We start from the raw sequence: 21,613 nt of genomic DNA, 5'->3' as shown, positions 1-21,613 counted from the left end.
TAAGTAACCTAATGCAAAAATAATCAAATAATTTAGGAGTGATTTCATGTAATATATGTATCATGTATCATTTCAATGGATTATGAGGTAATGGAATAAATATCCACAAACTCATGACTAATGCACACATTTTATTTAATTGGGCTAAGATTTCTGTCATGAGACCTTCATCAGAGCAGGGATGGATTATAAGTTAAAATGACAAGCAAGGGCTTCCGGTATTGCGCAGAGCTGATCAGTCGTATCTTTTTCAGCTCCGCTACACATCCTGAAATAAGTTCACCCTTAAGGTTAATGTACCAGGAAAGGCAGTGATAGTTTATTAGCTTCGAAAACCCACAATGTCGACAAAGAAAAGTCATACCAAAAAGGCAGACTTAATAAGTGAAAGTTTAAAGTCTGAGGACGAAGGCGTCGTGCTAGCTTCATGTGCTAGAGGTGGAAGCAGACCTGAGGCGACAAACGTGCAGTGCCGTTAGCTCCAAAGATATCTTCAAGGCCATCAAAGATATGCAGAATTCTCTATCAAATTCGAAAATGTACTGTCTGCAGTGGACGACGTTACTCACCTGTGTGTGGATCTGTAAAGCACCTTATATGGAGTGTCACTGGGAGGGGGAGGTCTGTTAGAGTCTGAGGTAAGATGGTTAATCACACGTTCGTGCTTGATTGTTAGGCATGTGTTTTTGTACGTTGACGTGCTTTAAAGCGTCCTTTGTGTTTTTGTTTATGGTGGTAACAGAGGTCTATTGGTATATTAGGCTGATCCAATGTGCTCTTATGGGGCAATGTTCTATTTCATGTGTACCTGGTAAAGTCGATGACTCATAGTGTTAAGGTTAAATTTACATCCTGGAACTGAATGGGATTAAATAAAATCGGCAAAATAAAATAGGTAATAAGTAGATCAAAACAACTTCAGGCGAAGATCATATTTTTGCAAGAATCACATCTATTATCTGGCAACATTCCTAAGATATTTATTTATTTATTTATTTTATTTCACCTTTATTTAACCAGGTAGGCTAGTTGAGAGCAAGTTCTCATTTGCAACTGCGACCTGGCCAAGATAAAGCATAGCAGTGTGAACAGACAACAACACATAGTTACACATGGAGTAAACAATTAACAAGTCAATAACACAGTAGAAAAAAGGGGAGTCTATATACATTGTGTGCAAAAGGCATGAGGAGGTAGGCGAATAATTTCAATTTTGCAGATTAACACTGGAGTGATAAATGATCAGATGGTCATGTACAGGTAGAGATATTGGTGTGCAAAAGAGCAGAAAAGTAAATAAATAAAAACAGTATGGGGATGAGGTAGGTGAAAATGGGTGGGCTATTTACCAATAGACTATGTACAGCTGCAGCGATCGGTTAGCTGCTCAGATAGCACATGTTTGAAGTTGGTGAGGGAGATAAAAGTCTCCAACTTCAGGGATTTTTGCAATTCGTTCCAGTCACAGGCAGCAGAGTACTGGAACGAAAGGCGGCCAAATGAGGTGTTGGCTTTAGGGATGATCAGTGAGATACACCTGCTGGAGCGCGTGCTACGGATGGGTGTTGCCATCGTGACCAGTGAACTGAGAGCTTTACCTAGCATGGACTTGTAGATGACCTGGAGCCAGTGGGTCTGGCGACGAATATGTAGCGAGGGCCAGCCGACTAGAGCATACAAGTCGCAGTGGTGGGTGGTATAAGGTGCTTTAGTGACAAAACAAATGGCACTGTGATAAACTGCATCCAGTTTGCTGAGTAGAGTGTTGGAAGCAATTTTGTAGATGACATCGCCCAAGTCGAGGATCGGTAGGATAGTCAGTTTTACTAGGGTAAGTTTGGCGGCGTGAGTGAAGGAGGCTTTGTTGCGGAATAGAAAGCCGACTATTGATTTGATTTTCGATTGGAGATGTTTGATATGAGTCTGGAAGGAGAGTTTACAGTCTAGCCAGACACCTAGGTACTTATAGATGTCCACATATTCAAGGTCGGAACCATCCAGGGTGGTGATGCTAGTGGGGCATGCGGCTGCAGGCAGCGATCGGTTGAAAAGCATGTATTTGGTTTTACTAGAGTTTAAGAGCAGTTGGAGGCCACGGAAGGAGTGTTGTATGGCATTGAAGCTCGTTTGGAGGTTAGATAGCACAGTGTCCAAGGACGGGCCGGAAGTATATAGAATGGTGTCGTCTGCGTAGAGGTGGATCAGGGAATCGCCCGCAGCAAGAGCAACATCATTGATATATACAGAGAAAAGAGTCGGCCCGAGAATTGAACCCTGTTGCACCCCACAGAGACTGCCAGAGGACCGGACAGCATGCCATTTGACACACTGAATTCTGTCTGCAAAGTAATTGGTGAACCAGGCAAGGCAGTCATCCGAAAAACCGAGGCTACTGAGTCTGCCAATTAGAATATGGTGATTGACAGAGTCGAAAGCTTTGGCAAGGTCGATGAAGACGGCTGCACAGTACTGTCTTTTATCGATGGCGGTTATGATATCGTTTAGTACCTTGAGTGTGGCTGAGGTGCACCCGTGACCGGCTCGGAAACCAGATTGCACAGCGGAGAAGGTACGGTGGGATTCGAGATGGTCAGTGACCTGTTTGTTGACTTGGCTTTCGAAGACCTTAGATAGGCAGGGCAGGATGGATATAGGTCTTAACAGTTTGGGTCCAGGGTGTCTCCCCCTTTGAAGAGGGGGATGACTGCGGCAGCTTTCCAATCCTTGGGGATCCCAGACGATATGAAAGAGAGGTTGAACAGGCTGGTAATAGGGGTTGCGACAATGGCGGCGGATAGTTTCAGAAATAGAGGGTCCAGATTGTCAAGCCCAGCTGATTTGTACGGGTCCAGGTTTTGCAGCTCTTTCAGAACATCTGCTATCTGGATTTGGGTAAAGGAGAACCTGGAGAGGCTTGGGCGAGTAGCTGCGGGGGGGCCGGAGCTGTTGGCCGAGGTAGGAGTAGCCAGGCGGAAGGCATGGCCAGCCGTTGAGAAGTGCTTGTTGAAGTTTTCGATAATCATGGATTTATCGGTGGTGACCGTGTTACCTAGCCTCAGTGCAGTGGGCAGCTGGGAGGAGGTGCTCTTGTTCTCCATGGACTTCACAGTGTCCCAGAACTTTTTGGAGTTGGAGCTACAGGATGCAAACTTCTGCCTGAAGAAGCTGGCCTTAGCTTTCCTGACTGGCTGCGTGTATTGGTTCCTGACTTCCCTGAACAGTTGCATATCGCGGGGACTATTCGATGCTATTGCAGTCCGCCACAGGATGTTTTTGTGCTGGTCGAGGGCAGTCAGGTCTGGAGTGAACCAAGGGCTGTATCTTTTCTTAGTTCTGCATTTTTTGAACGGAGCATGCTTATCTAAAATGGTGAGGAAGTTACTTTTAAAGAATGACCAGGCATCCTCAACTGACGGGATGAGGTCAATGTCCTTCCAGGATACCCGGGCCAGGTCGATTAGAAAGGCCTGCTCACAGAAGTGTTTTAGGGAGCGTTTGACAGTGATGAGGGGTGGTCGTTTGACTGCGGCTCCGTAGCGGATACAGGCAATGAGGCAGTGATCGCTGAGATCCTGGTTGAAGACAGCGGAGGTGTATTTGGAGGGCCAGTTGGTCAGGATGACGTCTATGAGGGTGCCCTTGTTTACAGAGTTAGGGTTGTACCTGGTGGGTTCCTTGATGATTTGTGTGAGATTGAGGGCATCTAGCTTAGATTGTAGGACTGCCGGGGTGTTAAGCATATCCCAGTTTAGGTCACCTAACAGAACAAACTCTGAAGCTAGATGGGGGGCGATCAATTCACAAATGGTGTCCAGGGCACAGCTGGGAGCTGAGGGTGGTCGGTAGCAGGCGGCAACAGTGAGAGACTTATTTCTGGAGAGAGTAATTTTCAAAATTAGTAGTTTGAACTGTTTGGGTATGGACCTGGAAAGTATGACATTACTTTGCAGGCTATCTCTGCAGTAGACTGCAACTACTCCCCCTTTGGCAGTTCTATCTTGACGGAAGATGTTATAGTTGGGTATGGAAATCTCAGAATTTTTGGTGGCCTTCCTGAGCCAGGATTCAGACACGGCAAGGACATCAGGGTTAGCAGAGTGTGCTAAAGCAGTGAGTAAAACAGACTTAGGGAGGAGGCTTCTGATGTTGACATGCATGAAACCAAGGCTTTTTCGATCACAGAAGTCAACAAATGAGGGTGTCTGGGGACTTGCAGGGCCTGGGTTTATCTCCACATCACCCGCGGAACAGAGAAGGAGTAGTATGAGGGTGCGGCTAAAGGCTATCAAAACTGGTCGCTTAGAGCATTGGGGACAGAGAATAAGAGGAGCAGGTGCCTGGGTGGCATGGGCAAATCATTGCAGCCTCACTTAGTTCCCATGCAAGGGGAGTTATTATTCTTATCCATAAGTACATTCCATATCAGATATTGCAAACAATTTGTGATCCCGCCGGCAGATATGTTATTATTATTATGTACCTTGCTGTCCGAGCAGTTCACAAAGATCACTCTGTTCCCAACGTAGATGTCTCTGAATTCTTTAATGATTTGTTTTTAAACCTTTCCACACTTCCAGGTAATTATATTGTTGCAGGAGACTTTAATTGCACTTTGGATCCTGTTAAAGATCGCACCTCAGGTTCGAACTACTCCCACATTACGCTTTATAAAGGATTTAAACTTAGTAGAGATTTGGTGAGAAATGAAACCAGATGATGTGGAATACTCCTGTTACTCTAGCACTCACCAGACCTATTCCTGAATCGATAATTGTTTGATCTCAGCAACATTACGCTCTGCAATTGAAAATTGCTTTAATGATAGCATTGTTATATTTTCTAATTTAGTAGGTGACCCACCTAAACGGCGCTTCCAACCTAAATGGCTGCAAGATACAAGTTTTACAGAATACATTGGACAGCAAATTGACGTATACTTTTCAATTTAATACAACAGACTTCAACTTGTACTAGATGGGAAGCCTCTAAAGGTTTCATAAGGGGTCAAAATATACATTTCACCAGCTCAAAGTCAAAAATACTCGTCAAAAAAGGAAATGACCTGAAACCAAAATTCAAACTCTGGAGAGAGAAATTTTCCTCACCAGTTCCACAGGTGCACACAAGAAGTTGCTCTTGTTCAGGGCTCAATATAACATAATTTCTGTGGGTAGAGCTACAGCAAGCTTATTGAGACTAAACCAATTTTATTATGACGAGGGTGAAAAAGCTGGGAAGCTGTTGGCCTGGCGAATCAAACAGCACTAAACCGAGAGAGCAATCAATTCAATTCAGGATGCAGGGGGAGCTGTGATGGTAGACCCTCGGCAGATAATACCTTTAAATCCTTTTATGAAAAATGATATGCATCAGAGCATCCTCCTGAAACTGATACCCAGGCTAGCTTTTTAGATAGATTGGAGTTTCCCAACATTTCTGATGAATCTAAGGATATTCTTAATGTTGAGCTGACTGTGTAGGATTTTTCCAAAGCAATTGATAGTATGAGGGTGGGAACGGCATCTGGCCCATACATCTACAAGAGATTTAAAACCAAACTGTGCACTCTCCTCCTGGATATGTTTTAGGAATCTTATGAAAATGGTCTCCTGCACCCTTTTTTGAGAGGAGCTCTGATCAATCTGCTCCTAAAACCTGGAAAGCTGCATACTCTGTCAATCACCACATCCTTATCAGCAGACTCAACAGCCTTGTTTTCTCAAATGATTGCCTCGCATGGTTCACCAACCACTTCTCTGATAGAGTTCAATGTGTCAAATCGGAGGGCCTGTTGGGCCTCTGGCAGTCTCTATGGGGGTGCCACAGGGTTCAATTCTTGGGCCGACTCTCTTCTCTGTATACATCAATCATGTTGCTCTTGCTGCCAGTGAGTCTCTGATCCACCTCTACGCAAACGACACCATTCTGTATACTTCTAGCCCCTCTTTGGACACTGTGTTACCTATCCTCCAGACGAGCTTTAATGCCATACAACTCTCCTTCCGTTGCCTCCAACTGCTCTTAAATGCAAGTAAAACTAATGCATCCTGTTCAACCGATCGTTTCCCGCACCTGCCCGCCCGTCCAGCCTCAAGTTTTAGTCCTATCTGGTGAAACCACAGTTTCTCTCCTGGGAGAGCTGATCCAGATTTCCAACTATGGGCCAGCAAGTGTTTAATAATCTTGTTAGGGCTAGGGGTTCCGTTAGAGGAAAAGGCAGAGCGTGAAATAAAAAAATATTTTCTAGAAGTATTTAGCTTTCATACATTCACAAGTGCAATACATCAAATTAAAGCTTAAATTATTGTTAATCTACCCATAGTGTCTGATTTCAAAAAGGCTTTACAGCGAAAGCACACCATATGATTATGTTAGGTCAGAGCCTAGTCATGAAAACACACACAGCCATTTTCCAGCCAAAGAGAGGAGTCACAAAAAGCAGAAATAGAGAGAAAATGAATCACTAACCTTTGATCTTCATCAGATGGCACTCAGGACTTCATGTTACACAATACATGTATGTTTTGTTCGATAAAGTTCATATTTATATCCAAAAATCTCAGTTTATATTGGCGCATTATGGTCGAAAACATCCGGCGGATTTTCAGAGAGCCACATCAATTTACAGAAATACTCATCATAAACTTTGATAAAAGATACAAGTATTATGCACAGAATTATGGATATACTTCTCCTTAATGCAACCACTGTGTCAGATTTAAAAAAAATCTTAATCAGAATGCACTACCAGGCATCCCAGTTCCACAATACATTTTTGTTCGATAACGTCCATCATTTATGTCCAAATACCTCCTTTTTTGTTAGCGCGCTTAGTAAACAAATCCAAACTCATGAGGCGCGGCCAAGTCCAGGCGAAAGTTCAGACGACAAGTTCAAAAAGTTATATTACAGTTCATAGAAACATGTCAAACGATGTATAGAATCAATCTTTAGGATGTTTTTTTAATATAAATCTTCAAAAAAAATCCAACTGGAGAGGTCCTTTGTCTTTAGAAATGCAATGGAACGCAGGTCACTCTCACGGGTGCGCGCATGATCAGCTCATGGCCTTTTGCCAAACCTCTGTTTGAAACAGCTCTCATTCGCCCCCATTTCACAGTAGAATCCTCAAACAATGTTCTAAAGACTGTTGACATCTAGTGGAAGCCTTGGGAAGTGCAATATGACCCCATAGACACTGTATATTCGATAGGCAATGAGTTGAAAAACTACAAACCTTAGATTTCCCACTTCCTGGTGGATTTATCTCAGGTTTTCACCTGCCATATGAGTTCTGTTATACTCACAGACATCATTCAAACAGTTTTAGAAACTTCAGAGTGTTTTCTATCCAATACTATTAATAATATTGCATATATTAGCTTCTGGCCCTGAGTAGCAGGAAGTTTATTCTGGGCACGCTTTTCATCCGAACGTGAAAATGCTGCCCCCTATCCCAAACATGTTTCAAGGAAAGTTTGAGACCTGTATAAAGACGGTATTATTATGTTACTTGAAGTACTCCTAGCAAAGTATGACATTCATAGAAAATAGTTTTTAAAATATTTACAGCAAAGGAGCTTCCTCACAGCTGCCCAAATCCAAAACCTAACATAAATCCCCTTCTGTCCACTTTAGAAAATATGATCTCAACCCATTGTAATGGTAAGGGTAGAATTTCAGCTCTACACAATATGCTAGAGTCTGGCTGAACCAAATCCTCTGAACTCTTGGAAGGAAGATATTTGGAAGGATATAGACTTGGACTTGGAGTAGTATATGTACTAAGGCTCAGACACAAACTGTGAATACTCAGCTACAACTATTGCAGTACAATTGATTGATGTGAACATATGTAACCCCTGCTAAGTTAAATACGTTTAATAGTACAAATCCAGATATATGCTACAAGTGTAATCAGTCTAAAGGGACTCTGTTTCATTGTCTGTGGCACTGTGAGAAAATCCTAGATTTTTAGGAGGTATCACATATAATATCCCAAATAGTGTCAGTAAAATTGCCTCTCCATCCCAAAGTGTTTATCCTGGGGTTGTACCCAATCAGTCATCATCTAAAGGATCAAGTTCAAACACTTATAGATATGTGCTTGTTGCAAGCAGACTGCTTGATAGCCCTTGCCTGGGAAAGTGTGAACAGGCCTAGCATTGCCCAAAGGCTTAGGGAAATGTAATCTTGCCTGGAAAAGTGTGAACAGGCCTAGTATTGCCCAATGGCTTAGGGAAATGTCATCTTGCCTGGGAAAGTGTGAACAGGCCTAGCATTGCCCAATGGCTTAGGGAAATGTCATCTTGCCTGGGAAAGTGTGAACAGGCCTAGCATTGCCCAAAGGCTTAGGGAAATGTCATCTTGCCTGGGAAAGTGTGAACAGGCCTAGCATTGCCCAATGGCTTAGGGAAATGTCATCTTGCCTGGGAAAGTGTGAACAGGCCTAGCATTGCCCAAAGGCTTAGGGAAATGTCATCTTGCCTGGGAAAGTGTGAACAGGCCTAGCATTGCCCAATGGCTTAGGGAAATGTCATCTTGCCTGGGAAAGTGTGAACAGGCCTAGCATTGCCCAATGGCTTAAGGAAATGTATTGCCTAACTATGGAAAAGATAACATATATGGTTAAAGGTAAACAAGACACTTTTGAAGAGATTTGGGGACCACTTTTTGGATTTTGTTGAGCAGAGTGATGTGTGTGAAATATTGGCTAATGACGGGAACTCTGGGTAGTGTACTTGTAACAATCCGGGTGTCGTGGGTGTGGAGTCAAAGGCAGGAGACAGAGAGTACAATGCTGTGCTCTTTAATGCACTAAACGCACCACAGGGTGCTAACAATAATCACGGCCCCAAAACACAGGGAATGACAAAATGACGACTGAAAAATGCACGACTAGGAACTAACACGTTCCTCTGATACAGAGCCAAAGGTTACAAAGAATAATCCCACACAACAACCAGGCGGGCCGGCTGTCTAATAAAGACAAACTAATCATACACACAGGTGCTACCAATAAACATACAAGGAGGGGGAGGAAAGACCATCAGTGGCAGCTAATAGGCCGGTGACGACGACCGCCGAGCGCCACCCGACCGGGAAGGGAAACCACCCTCAGTCGGACTCGTGACAGTACTATTCCGTCCAAGAGTTCAGTTTGTGCGCAGACGATTCAGTTGATTCAGACTCTAGCATATTGTATAGAGCTGAAATTATCATTAGAATAGGTTGAGATCTGTTAGGTTTTGTGCATGTGGGGTTGTGGGGTTGTGGTGAGAGATATCCGATTTGGCTTATGGCACTGTGTTTCATCTGAAATTTGTCCCAATTATGTTCCATACTATTGGATCATACCACTGTAAAATGTAATTTTGGTGGTTTTATGCTTCTGTAACACTTTTGTTTTGTCTTAGTTGTTTCATCATTTAGTTTTTTTAGTTTTTTTGTTTCTGTTAACTTTTGATGTGGTTTTGCTATAATTCTTTTTCCTGTAATATCTCTGCTTATATATGTCTTGTTAAATAAAAATCTATAAACATATTGTTCAATTAAAAAAAAAATATATATATATATATCCCACCTCTGCAAAAATGGGATGCATATTGAGAGAATAAACATTTTTTTCTGCTAGTCAAAGGAGATACAGAAGACCGGTAGTGTTTTGAAAGGAACATTTATCTATAGTATTTATTCACAAATGCGTAAGTTTATCTCATTGTATGCTGTACCAGCTACAGTATGTGCCACATATTAGGTTATATATTAGTATCTGCTAACTGTATGGTGTCTGCCAGTTTCTATTAATAGGCTGAGGAAAGTCAATTTTGAGGTCAATCATTTCCAACCCCCTCTTTCCTGTAATGTTTAGCAGATTTGTGCTTGTTGGATGGTTTAGTCATGAAAAAACAAGCCCACTTAGCAATTATCTGTCACTATTCCATTACTTTGTCCAATATATACAGTAGTTCCATAGAATAGGTACTGTTTTTCTAAGCTTTGATTCATATCCACACTTTTTCCAGGTTTCATACGCATACCTTCCGGTTACTAGTCAAACACTCTAACCACTAGGCTACGCTTCCACCCCTTGATGGCTGCCTATGCATCCACCTGGTATTGAAACGTGAAACACGTGATGCGTGCCTATTTCCTTTTTTTATACATATATATGTCCTTTCTTACTTACCCTCAATTTGTCAACACCTGGGGTGGCAGGGTAGCCTAGTGGTTAGAGCGTTGGACTAGAAACCGGAAGGTTGCAATTTCAAATCCCCAAGCTGACAATGTACAAATCTGTCATTCTGCCCCTGAACAAGGCAGTTAACCCACTGTTCCTAGGCCATCATTGAAAATAAGAATTTGTTCTTAACTGACTTGCCTAGTTAAATAAAGGTAAAATAAAAACTTGTATTTTACATGACATTTAGTCATCAAAGGGCATACAGTATAATTAATAATGTAATTAATCAACCATTGCATACAGTAATGTTGTAATGTGCATGTGTTGTCCTTAGTGAGTGGATTTCATTTACACTGCTTTCACTGTTTCTTTTTTACTTCAAGTCTTCTAAAAACTATTGAAGAATAAAGAACATGAATAGTGCAACTTTTGCAATACTGGAATCATGTTCTGTTGTTGAATGCTTGTCATATTTGGCTCAAAATGTCTTATTTTAATTATTTCTATAATTACTTTCCCCTTAGATTAAGATTCTCGTAATCAAGGGAGAACATTCCATTCACAAGCAATTGGATGAGAGTCGTATTTGCCCTTGGCAACTGAAGATGATGTTACTATGGAAACGACTTCTGCTGCTATCAATCATTGGTTGCCTTGCCGGTAAGATGTTCTACTACACATTTTATTCAGGAAGAGGTATTTACAGTTATCATTCTACAAGTTCTTAATCCTGTATGATTTTCCATCAGTGGAATGATTCATGTTTATATTAACGTTGTTACTTGCAAAATGTAAGTAGGCCTTATTGCTCTTTTTGTTACAAATGAGAAACTGGTATACATTTTTGGCAAGTTTACTGCAATACCGCTCAATGGAGCACTGTTTGAAGTTGACAGTAAGACACTGATGTGTGTGCCCTATGTTGTCTATTTGGTCTCATATGGAAATGTAAGAGATCTCATGCTTATGGTGTTGCCTACATCATCTTAAAGTGCTATATGCATTCTCCGTATTCGGCTTGACAGCGTGCTATGAACTAAAATGAACCATTCTATGCACTGACTACACAATTCTACAGATTCTGTATTGCATTACTTTGGATGGCAGGCAGATTCCAAGCCTCGTATTTGCAACCAACCATGTTATATTTTATACAGACAAGGTTAAATTGATTAAAATGCAGTTTTACATTTAAGCTAAGCTACTTCCCCTGTTTCCCTTCAGCCATCTCTTGGGCAGCCTACTGCATTTGCACCTCCAGGGACTTCTGGGATTCCATTCCTATTCCTGTGTATGAGATGTCAGAGATCCTTATCAGAATCCTTTAGATGGAACTACGCCTGTATTTCATCCCAAACCACTTGCCACACTGACCCTGTGGTCAACTGGGATTGGGATGAAAATCTCTCTCTCTCTCACTCTCTCTTTCTCACTTTTTCCACTGAAAGACAACCACAGCAAATAATAATTATAAATAATAATAATATATTCAACTTGTATAGTGCTATTCATTACATTAAATAAATATCAAAGTGCTATAACAAATAGGAGGTTGAATTGTTTTAGTGTGTGCAAATGACATTGCAAATCCCAATGTATGTCATTTTGATTGTTTTTGTAACGGGATTCTTCCGTTGAAGGAGAGGCGGACCAAAACGCAGCGTGGTTATTTTGATACATCTTTAATGAAGATGATAAATGAACAATATACAAAAACAAGAAATGTGCAAAACCCGAAAACAACCCTATCTGGTGTAACAAACACAAAGACAGGAACAATCACCCACAAACCCCAACACCAAACAGGCTACCTAAATATGGTTCCCAATCAGAGACAATGACTAACACCTGCCTCTGATTGAGAACCATATCAGGCACAAACACAGAAACAGACCAACAAGACATCCAACATAGACTGTCCACTCAGATCACACCCTGACCAAACAAAACATAGAACATACAAAGCAAACTATGGTCAGGGTGTGACAGTTTTGACATAGCTTATAGCTAATTCACAGCTATTTCTCAAAAGAAGGTAGTGTAGACTAAATCAGCATAGCTAATATAACCATCAAACTTAGCATGTGACTTTAATATCTATGACCTCAGTCAAATGGTTCCTGGGGAAGGCAGCACTGCAGGCACTGGGGTTGTATGTGAAAAAGTCCAGAGGATATTGAGATCAATTAACCTCACTAGGTATTACATGTCTAAATCATGTTGAAACCGTTCCTTACTTTTTAAAATGTAAGAGCCGCTGCACACTGGGATTCCAATGTTTTTCAATAAGTATACTGTCCTATAGGAGAGATTGATGCAGCAGGGTTTGGAGACATCGAAATTGGATGGCCAAAAGTTGAAAGTGTTGAGTTATTGATGGGCCACTTTTGATGGACTGCACTCTTCCGAATGATGCAGCATTCCAACATTGAATGTGTAGGCTTTAAGGGTCTCAACAATCAACACAAGTATCCAACACATAAGGTCTTAGATTACAAATAAAAATGTCCAACATATTTTGAGGTTTGCACAGTGATGTAACACTAACAAAGCGGGAGAGATTTGTTGCTTATCATAAATCTTCTTTTGCTTCCAAATGGATTCACACGGCTGCAAGCATGTGACTGACGTTTCAACGGCACATAAAGTCTCCATGGTTTTTGCACTGCTCAGATGCTTTTTTGTGGTGCCAACATTGAATTAGTTCTTCCAACAAGAAGGTTTTTCATGGATAAACTATTAGAATCATCGGGGTTAGTAGCATACTATTTCATAAAATAATGGTTTCCTTATCTCTCGTCAAAATCAAATATTTTAATGGCCCCGTCGCTCTTGTACAGTGTATTACCATCTTGTAATCAAAAACATGTTTTTCAAATGTGTCATCAATTTTTGTCACCTCTGTTGGTGAGTGCTGGCGTGTCAGGATTCGCAAGTTTTCACCCTCTACCTGTTTGTTCAGACTAATTTGTTATCCTTAGATGTTAGATGACTGAAATGTCACACATTGACGAAAGCCAATTGTTTAACGCCTGAGTATCACAGCCTGTGTTTCTTATGTTCTCCAGCTCATGCACAAGATGTCCTGTTCCAAGGGCCAAGATGGAGAACAGAGCCCAGTGACCTCATTCTCCCCAACAACTCCCCTGACCAGGAAGCCACCATTACATGTGAGGCAGAGGGGAAACCCTCCCCACAGTACAGGTAATGGATTCCATCTATTTACATTATAATTCCACAAGTCAGTGTGGAACTGACATTAGCATTCATTTAACATGAAGAACATAACATCCAAGCCAGACAGTTAACCAGACAGAGAAAATGATTCATAGGGCATTCCAAAACCCACAGAAACTTTAAAATAACGAACGCGTTTAGCTATGATTTAGAAGGGAAGTCGCCAACCATTAGCCTATAACTACTTTAGATATGTGAGTGTAGTTATCTTTATTACAGATTTGATTTAGGTTGCTCTTGGATTGAAGCTAATGTGTGCTGCACTGAAATCATTAGTAATGTAGGGAGATTTCAATGACTAGATTCTCTAATATCCCTGCGGTTATTCTCCGGTGGTGAGTCTGCCTGTAAATGGCAGCCCGCACTGGTTTGGTGGTAGATTGTGTTTCGTAGCTTGGTCAGCATCATGTAAATGCACAGCAAGCAGTTGAGAGAGGCAATAACCTTGTGAGTGACATTCCCTTCTTAAATGCTTACATTTCCTCTAATGTGTCTGTGCTGAAAACATGGTCTTAGAGCAGCAGCAGGGGGTATCATTATACTTGTTGTGCGAGCTGAGCGATCCAAGGATGAGCTGAACCATTACAACTTGAACTTTTTGAAAAATCTGTTGAGTGGATGCGTTCCCACCATCAAGCTAAACAATTGTGACTTTTAGTACTGCTCTGACTATTCAGGCTTAAGTGTTTCTGTACAGGTACAATCATATATTGTGGTTATGAATATGTTGTTAAATTATGCCATAGTCAACTGTGACACATACAGAGGAATAGCTCTTGTATGCTGTGAGTAAAAGACACTTTAGATGTTTAAGTGCTGCTCAAAAGTTTCCTGCATTAGTAATGTGACAGAGATATCTTATCACTGGTTTAATATTCGATGGATAAAACATTAGTCATCATAAGCAATAAAACATATTAGGATTGTTTTTTATGCAGGCTAATAACTTACTCCAAGTGTGTCTATATGAGCTATTTCACATGATTAATGTCAGTTCTAAAATCCAATCCAAGACAAATGAAAGACAGTCCACGCTTTCATTGTGAACATAGACAGAACCCAAGTCAATCAATTGAAAAGCAGGACTTCAAGCCCACATTTTACGTAATCTATTTGTAATAAAACAAAATGAATACAGAGCACAGGTATTAGAATAGAAGTGAGTCACTTTATTAATAATGAAGCAAACCCCCAAGCCTGCATCGTTTAGACCTTGGACTCACTGCAAGAGAAGGAATCATTCATGGCTTTATTCGGTTTGCACCAGAGTGTATGTTTGACACTGACTGTTCTTGACTTGTGTCCCCTCCGGCAAGGAAAGGAATTTTGTCTTGATGATTAAAAGCGAAACAATAATGTTTAGCGATAGGCCTACGTTTCATAACACAAAATACTCAAAGACCTCAACTACCCCCATGAACTGCCCTAGCTGTCCCTCAGAGATGCAAATGGACAAGCTTTGACCTCCACGATTCTGCAGGAACGCATCAACTAATATTACTCAGTTTCTTGTCAAATAATACTGGAATCACAAGATCTAAGAATTGATATTTTGTCTGTTTTTTTTACATTTTCCAATTCATTTTTTTTACCATTAAAGTGATGCTCTTTAGTACAGTCTTTATTTTGTATATTTCATTACCAGTCTCACCCCGCCCAACCCCACAACGTCACACGACACCACTCCACCCCACACGTCAATCCACACCACCCCACACGTCAATCCACACCACCCCACACGTCACTCCACACCACCCCACACGTCACTCCACACCACCCCACATGTCAATCCACACCACCCCACACGTCAATCCACACCACCCCACACGTCACTCCACACCACCCCACACACCACCCCACACGTCAATCCACACCACACCACACGTCACACCACACCACCCCACACGTCACACCACACCACCCCACATGTCACCCCACACCACACGCCACACCACTCCTTACGTCACTCCACACGTCACACCACTCCACCATATGTCACTCCACTCCACCCCACATGTCACTCCAACCCACCCCACACGTCAGTCCAACCCACACCACCCCCCATGTCACTCCAACCCATCACGGTTGACAACTCCATTGTTTCCTCCTCCCAGAGCGCTAAGAACCTTGGCGTGATCCTGGACAACACCCTGTCGTTCTCAACTAACATCAAGGCGGTGGCCCGTTCCTGTAGGTTCATGCTCTACAACATCCGCAGAGTACGCCCCTGCCTCACACAGGAAGCGGCGCAGGTCCTAATCCAGGCACTTGTCATCTCCCGTCTGGATTACTGCAACTCGCTGTTGGCTGGGCTCCCTGCCTGTGCCATTCAACCCCTACAACTCATCCAGAACGTCGCAGCCCGTCTGGTGTTCAACCTTCCCAAGTTCTCTCACGTCACCCCGCTCCTCCGCTCTCTCCACTGGCTTCCAGTTGAAGCTCGCATCCGCTACAAGACCATGGTGCTTGCCTACGGAGCTGTGAGGGGAACGGCACCGCAGTACCTCCAGGCTCTGATCAGGCCCTACACCCAAACAAGGGCACTGCGTTCATCCACCTCTGGCCTGCTCGCCTCCCTACCACTGAGGAAGTACAGTTCCCGCTCAGCCCAGTCAAAACTGTTCGCTGCTCTGGCCCCCCAATGGTGGAACAAACTCCCTCACGACGCCAGGACAGCGGAGTCAATCACCACCTTCCGGAGACACCTGAAACCCCACCTCTTCAAGGAATACCTAGGATAGGATAAAGCAATCCTTCTCAACCCCCCTTAAATGATTTAGATGCACTATTGTAAAGTGGCTGTTCCACTGATGTCAGAAGGTGAATTCACCAATTTGTAAGTCGCTCTGGATAAGAGCGTCTGCTAAATGACTTAAATGTAAATGTAAATCTTAACGTCACACAAGTCCACTCCACCCCATATGTCACTCCACTCCATCCCACCTTGTCACTTGTCACTCTGCTCCACCCCAGCCCACATGTCACCCCACATGTCACTCCACCCCACACCCCACATCACACCGATCCACTACAACCCACGTCACACCGCTCCACTCCACACCACGTCACTCCACTCCACCCCACCTCACATGTCACTCCACCCCACATCACACCGCTCCACTACAACCCACATCACACCGCTCCACTCCACTCTAACCCACGTCACCAACCCACACCACCCCCTATGTCACTCCACCCCATCTCAACGTCACACAACTTCAATCCACACCACATGTCATTCCAACCCACATGTCACTCCACACTACCCTACATGTCACTCCACTCCACCACACCCTACGTCACTCCACTCCACCCAATATTTCACTCCACTCCACCCCACCCCACATGTCACTCCACCACACCTCATGTCACTCCACTCCACATAACCCCCCGTCACACTACCCCACTCCACCTCAAATGTCACTTCACCCTACCCTAAGTCACACCACTCCACCCCACATGTCACTCCACACCACCCCACGTCACTCCACACCACCTCACATGTCACTCCACACCACCCCACATGTCACTCCACACCACCCCACATGTCATACCACTCCACCCCACATCACTCCACTCCACCCCTCATGTCACACAACTCCACTCCACCCCACATGTCACTTCACCCCACCCAACATGTCACACCACGTCACTCCACCCCACATGTCACTCCATACAACCCCACCCCACACAACCCCACCCCACATGTCACTCCACACCAGCCCACATGTCATTCCACACCACTCCACATGTCACTCCACCCCACATGTCATTCCACTCCACCCCACATTTCATTCCACTCCACTCCACATTTCACTCCACTCCACTCCACATGTTACTCCACTCCACCCCACTCCACATGTGACTCCACTCCACCCCACATTTCACTCCACTCCACATGTCAGTCCACTCCACTACACCCCACATTTCACTCCACCCCACCCCACATGTCAGTCCACTCCACCCCACCCCACATGTCAGTCCACTCCACCCCAACCAACATGTCACACCACACCACGTCACTCCACTCCACACAACCCCAAATGTCACTCCACTCCACCCCACATGTAACTCCACCACACCACATCACACTACTCACCCCAGACCACATGTCAGTCCACCCCAGACCACATGTCTCTCCACTCCACCCCAAGTCACACCACTACTCTCCACCGCACATGTCACTCCACTCCACCCCACATGTAACCCCACTCCACATGTCACTCCACCCAACCCCACACTTCACTCCACCCCACTCCATTCCACATGCATCTCCACTCCACTCCACATGTAACTCCACTCCACACCTTATGTCACTACACCCAACCCCACATGTCACTCCACCCAACCCCACACGTCACTCCACCTCACATTTCACTCCACACCACCCCACATATCACACAAAACCATATGCCACTCTATTCCACCCACATGTCACTCCACTCCGCCCTACCCTACACCACTCTACTCTACACCACCCCACATGTCACTTCATTCCACCCCACATGTCGCTACATTCCACCCACGTCACTCCACCACACCCCACATGTCACCCAACTCCACACCACCACATGTCACTCCATACCACCCCACAAGTCACTCCACTCCACCCAACACGTCACTCTATTCCACCCCACATGCCACTCCACCCCACACGTCACTCCACACCACCCCACCCCATATCACACCAATCCACTCCACCCCACATGTCACTCCACTCCACCCTACCCTACACCACTCTACTCTACACCACCCCACATGTCACTCCACTTCATTCCACCCCACATGTCGCTACATTCCACCCACGTCACTCCACCACACCCCACATGTCACCCAACTCCACACCACCCCACATGCCACTCCACTCCACACCACCCCACATGCCACTCCACTCCACACCACCCCACATGCCACTCCACTCCAATCCACCCCACATGCCACTCCACTCCAATCCACCCCACATGCCACTCCACTCCACACCACCCCACATGCCACTCCACTCCACCCCACATGCCACTCCACACCACCCCACATGCCACTCCACACCACCCCACCCCACATGCCACTCCACACCACCCCACATGCCACTCCACACCACCCCACCCCACATGCCACTCCACTCCACACCACATGCCACTCCACACCACATGCCACTCCACTCCACACCACATGCCACTCCACTCCACACCACATGCCACTCCACTCCACTCCACACCACATGCCACTCCACTCCACACCACATGCCACTCCACTCCACATGCCACTCCACTCCACACCACCCCACATGTCACTCCACCCCACGTGTCACTCCACTCCATCCCACATGTCACACCTCTCCACCCCACATAACATCACACCCTACCCCACATGTCACTCCACCCCACCTCACATGTCACTCCATCGCACCCCACATGTCATAACACAGTGAAGGGAAACACACTGAAGGGAAATCTTAATGCTACAGCATACAATGACATTCTAGATGATTCTGTGCTTCCAATTTGTGGCAACAGTTTGGGGGAAGTCCCTTTCCTGCTTAAGCATGACAATGCCCCCGTGCACAAAGCGAGGTCCATACAGAAATGGTTTGTCATGATCGGTGTGGAAGAACTTGACTGGCCTGCACAGAGCCCTGACCTCAACCCCATCAAACACCTTTGGGATGAATTGGAACACCGACTGCGAGCATGGCCTAATCGCCCAACATCAGTGCACGACCTCACTAATGCGAATAATAGAAGCAAGTCTCTGCAGCCATGTTCCAACATCAATTGGAAAGCCTTCCCAGAAGAGTCAAGGCTGTTATAGAAGCGCAGGGGTGAAGCATCTCCACATTAATGATTTTGGAATGACATGTTAGACGAGCAGGTGTCCAGTTCACATACTTTTGGTCATATAGTGTATGTGTGTGTGTGTGAGTGTGCTTGTGAGTGTGTGGGCCTACTTTTGCCTGTGTGAGTGGCCTCAGGGGAAAACAGGTGAGGTCTGCTGCTGGAGACAGCTCTGAGCGTGGCTCCATTCCCTGCCTGTATTTGATGAAGAGGCCTCATGCAACATTGATGTAAACCTCAAGGTCAACCAGAGTTCATCAAATCAAATGTTATTAATCACATGCGCCGAATACAACTGGCATAGACCTTACATTGAAATGCTTACTTACGGGCCTCGAATCAACAATGCAGTTTTAAAAATACGGATAAGAATTAGAAATAAAAGTAATTAAAGAGCTGCAGTAAAATAACAATAGCGAGACTATATATGGGGGGTACCGGTACAGAGTCAATGTGCGGGGGCACCGGTTAGTTGAGGTAATATGTATATGGAGGTAGAGTTAGTAAAGTGTCTATGCATAGATGATAACAACAGAGAGTACCAGCGGCGTAAAAGAGGGGGAGAGGGAGAGGGTGGCAGGGCAATGCAAATAGTCTGGGTAGCCATTTGATTAGAGGTTCAGGAGTCTGACAGAAGTCTGACAGGAGTCTGACAATTTGTAGGGCCTTCCTCTGACACCGCCTGGTATAGCGATCCTGGAAGGCAGGAAGCTTGGCCCCAGGGATGTACTGGGCCGTTTGTACTACCCTCTGCAGTGCCTCGTGGTCGGAGGCCGAGCAGTTGCCGTAACAGGCAGTGATGCAACCAGTCAGGGTGCTCTCGATGGTGCACCTGTAGAACCTTTTGAGGATCTGAGGACGCATGGAAAAAATATTTTCAGTCTCCTGAGGGGGAATGGGTTTTGTCGTGCCCTTTTCACGACTGTCTTGGTGTGCTTGGACCATGTTAGTTTGTTGGTGATGTGGACACCAAGGTACTTGAAGCTCTCGACCTGCTCCACTGCAGCCCCGTCGATGAGAATGGGGTGTGCTCAGTCCTCTTTTTCCTGTAGTCCACAATTATCTCCTTTGTCTTGATCAAGTTGAGGGAGGGGTTGTTGTCCTGGCACCACACGGCCAGGTCTCTGATCTCTTCCTTATGGGCTGTCTCGTTGTTGCCGGGGATCAAGCCTACCACTGTTGTGTGATTGGCAAATTGAATGATGGTGTTGGAGTCGTGTCTGGCCGTTCAGTCATGAGTGAACAGGGAATTACAGTAAGAGACTAAGTACACACCCCTGAGGGGCCCCAGTGTTGAGGATCAGCATGACAGACGTGTTGTTGCCTACCCTTACCACCTGGGGCGGCCCGTCAGGAAGTCCAGGATCCAGTTGCAGAGGGAGGTGTTAGTCCCATGGTCCTAGTCCCAGGCTTAGTGATGAGCTTTGGGGGCACTATGGTGTTGAACGCTGAGCTGTAGTCAATGAACAGCATTCTCACATAGGTGTTCCTTTTTTTCAGGTGGGAAAGGGCAGTGTGGAGTGCGATTGGGATTGCGTCATCTGTGGATCTGTTGGGGCGGTATGCGAATTGGAGTGAGTCTAGGGTATCCTGGAGGATGCTGTTGATGTGAGCCATGACCAGCTTTCAAAGCACTTAATGGCTTAATGGCTACCGACATGAGTGCTACGGTCATCATTTAGGCAGGTTATCTTCGTTTTCTTGGGCACAGGGACTGTGGTGGTCTGCTTGAAACTGTAGGTACAGTGGTTCCTCCTTTAAAAGTTGTGAGCTTACGCCGGGGGACTTATAGGTCATTTGAGGTTTAGTACGGTACCCTTCATCACCACTTCATTGCTCCAGACCAGCGCAAGGGGGAGTTAGAGCACTGATTATGCTTTTGGGTCCTACTGTGTCTCTGACGGACAATGAATGGGCGACATAAAACTAAATAGAAACTGATAATTGTGCACGACTTCAGTATTACTTACTAAAACTGTTGTTACACTAAGGTTTTTATTATTTTATTTTGTTAGGATAATTTTGCCCTTACTGTAGTACTGCAGGCCACTCCTGACCGGTCATGTTGTATAGCGCCTGAGTGGGCAGCAGTCTAAAATATCTGTTGCTACAGATGCTGGTTCAATACCCATGCCGGCCTCGGCTGTGAGACCCATGAGATGACTGTAGGTGTTGGTTTTTCTCCCTCTAAAAACAGAAATAAATCATTCAAAGTAACAAACTTTGGCTTTATTTACGAATTACTAACATTGTCTCAACACATGTTCAACAATGGCCTTTATCTCGCTCATTTTACATTATTTGAAAATGAAATAATCTCCAAAATGTTGTTATTTTCTGAAGAAAGCGATTATTATTATTA

General features: G+C 44.6%; 1 protein-coding gene across 1 annotated transcript in view; it reads left to right on the top strand.

Annotated features, from left to right (window-relative positions):
- LOC135540233 (contactin-3-like) overlaps nt 1-21,613 on the top strand; it is an 84,451-nt gene that overhangs the window by 8,576 nt on the left and 54,262 nt on the right. The window contains exons 2-3 of the mRNA XM_064966743.1: nt 10,708-10,843; nt 13,252-13,387. Of these exons, the coding sequence (XP_064822815.1) occupies nt 10,789-10,843; nt 13,252-13,387 (191 nt within the window). The 5' untranslated portion in view covers nt 10,708-10,788. The remainder of the gene's footprint in view (nt 1-10,707; nt 10,844-13,251; nt 13,388-21,613) is intronic.

This window comes from Oncorhynchus masou, chromosome 5, assembly GCF_036934945.1.
Source record: "Oncorhynchus masou masou isolate Uvic2021 chromosome 5, UVic_Omas_1.1, whole genome shotgun sequence".
NCBI lineage: Eukaryota > Metazoa > Chordata > Actinopteri > Salmoniformes > Salmonidae > Oncorhynchus > Oncorhynchus masou.
The sequence above is the reverse complement of the archived record's forward strand: the minus strand, read 5'-3'. Positions and strand labels throughout refer to the sequence as shown.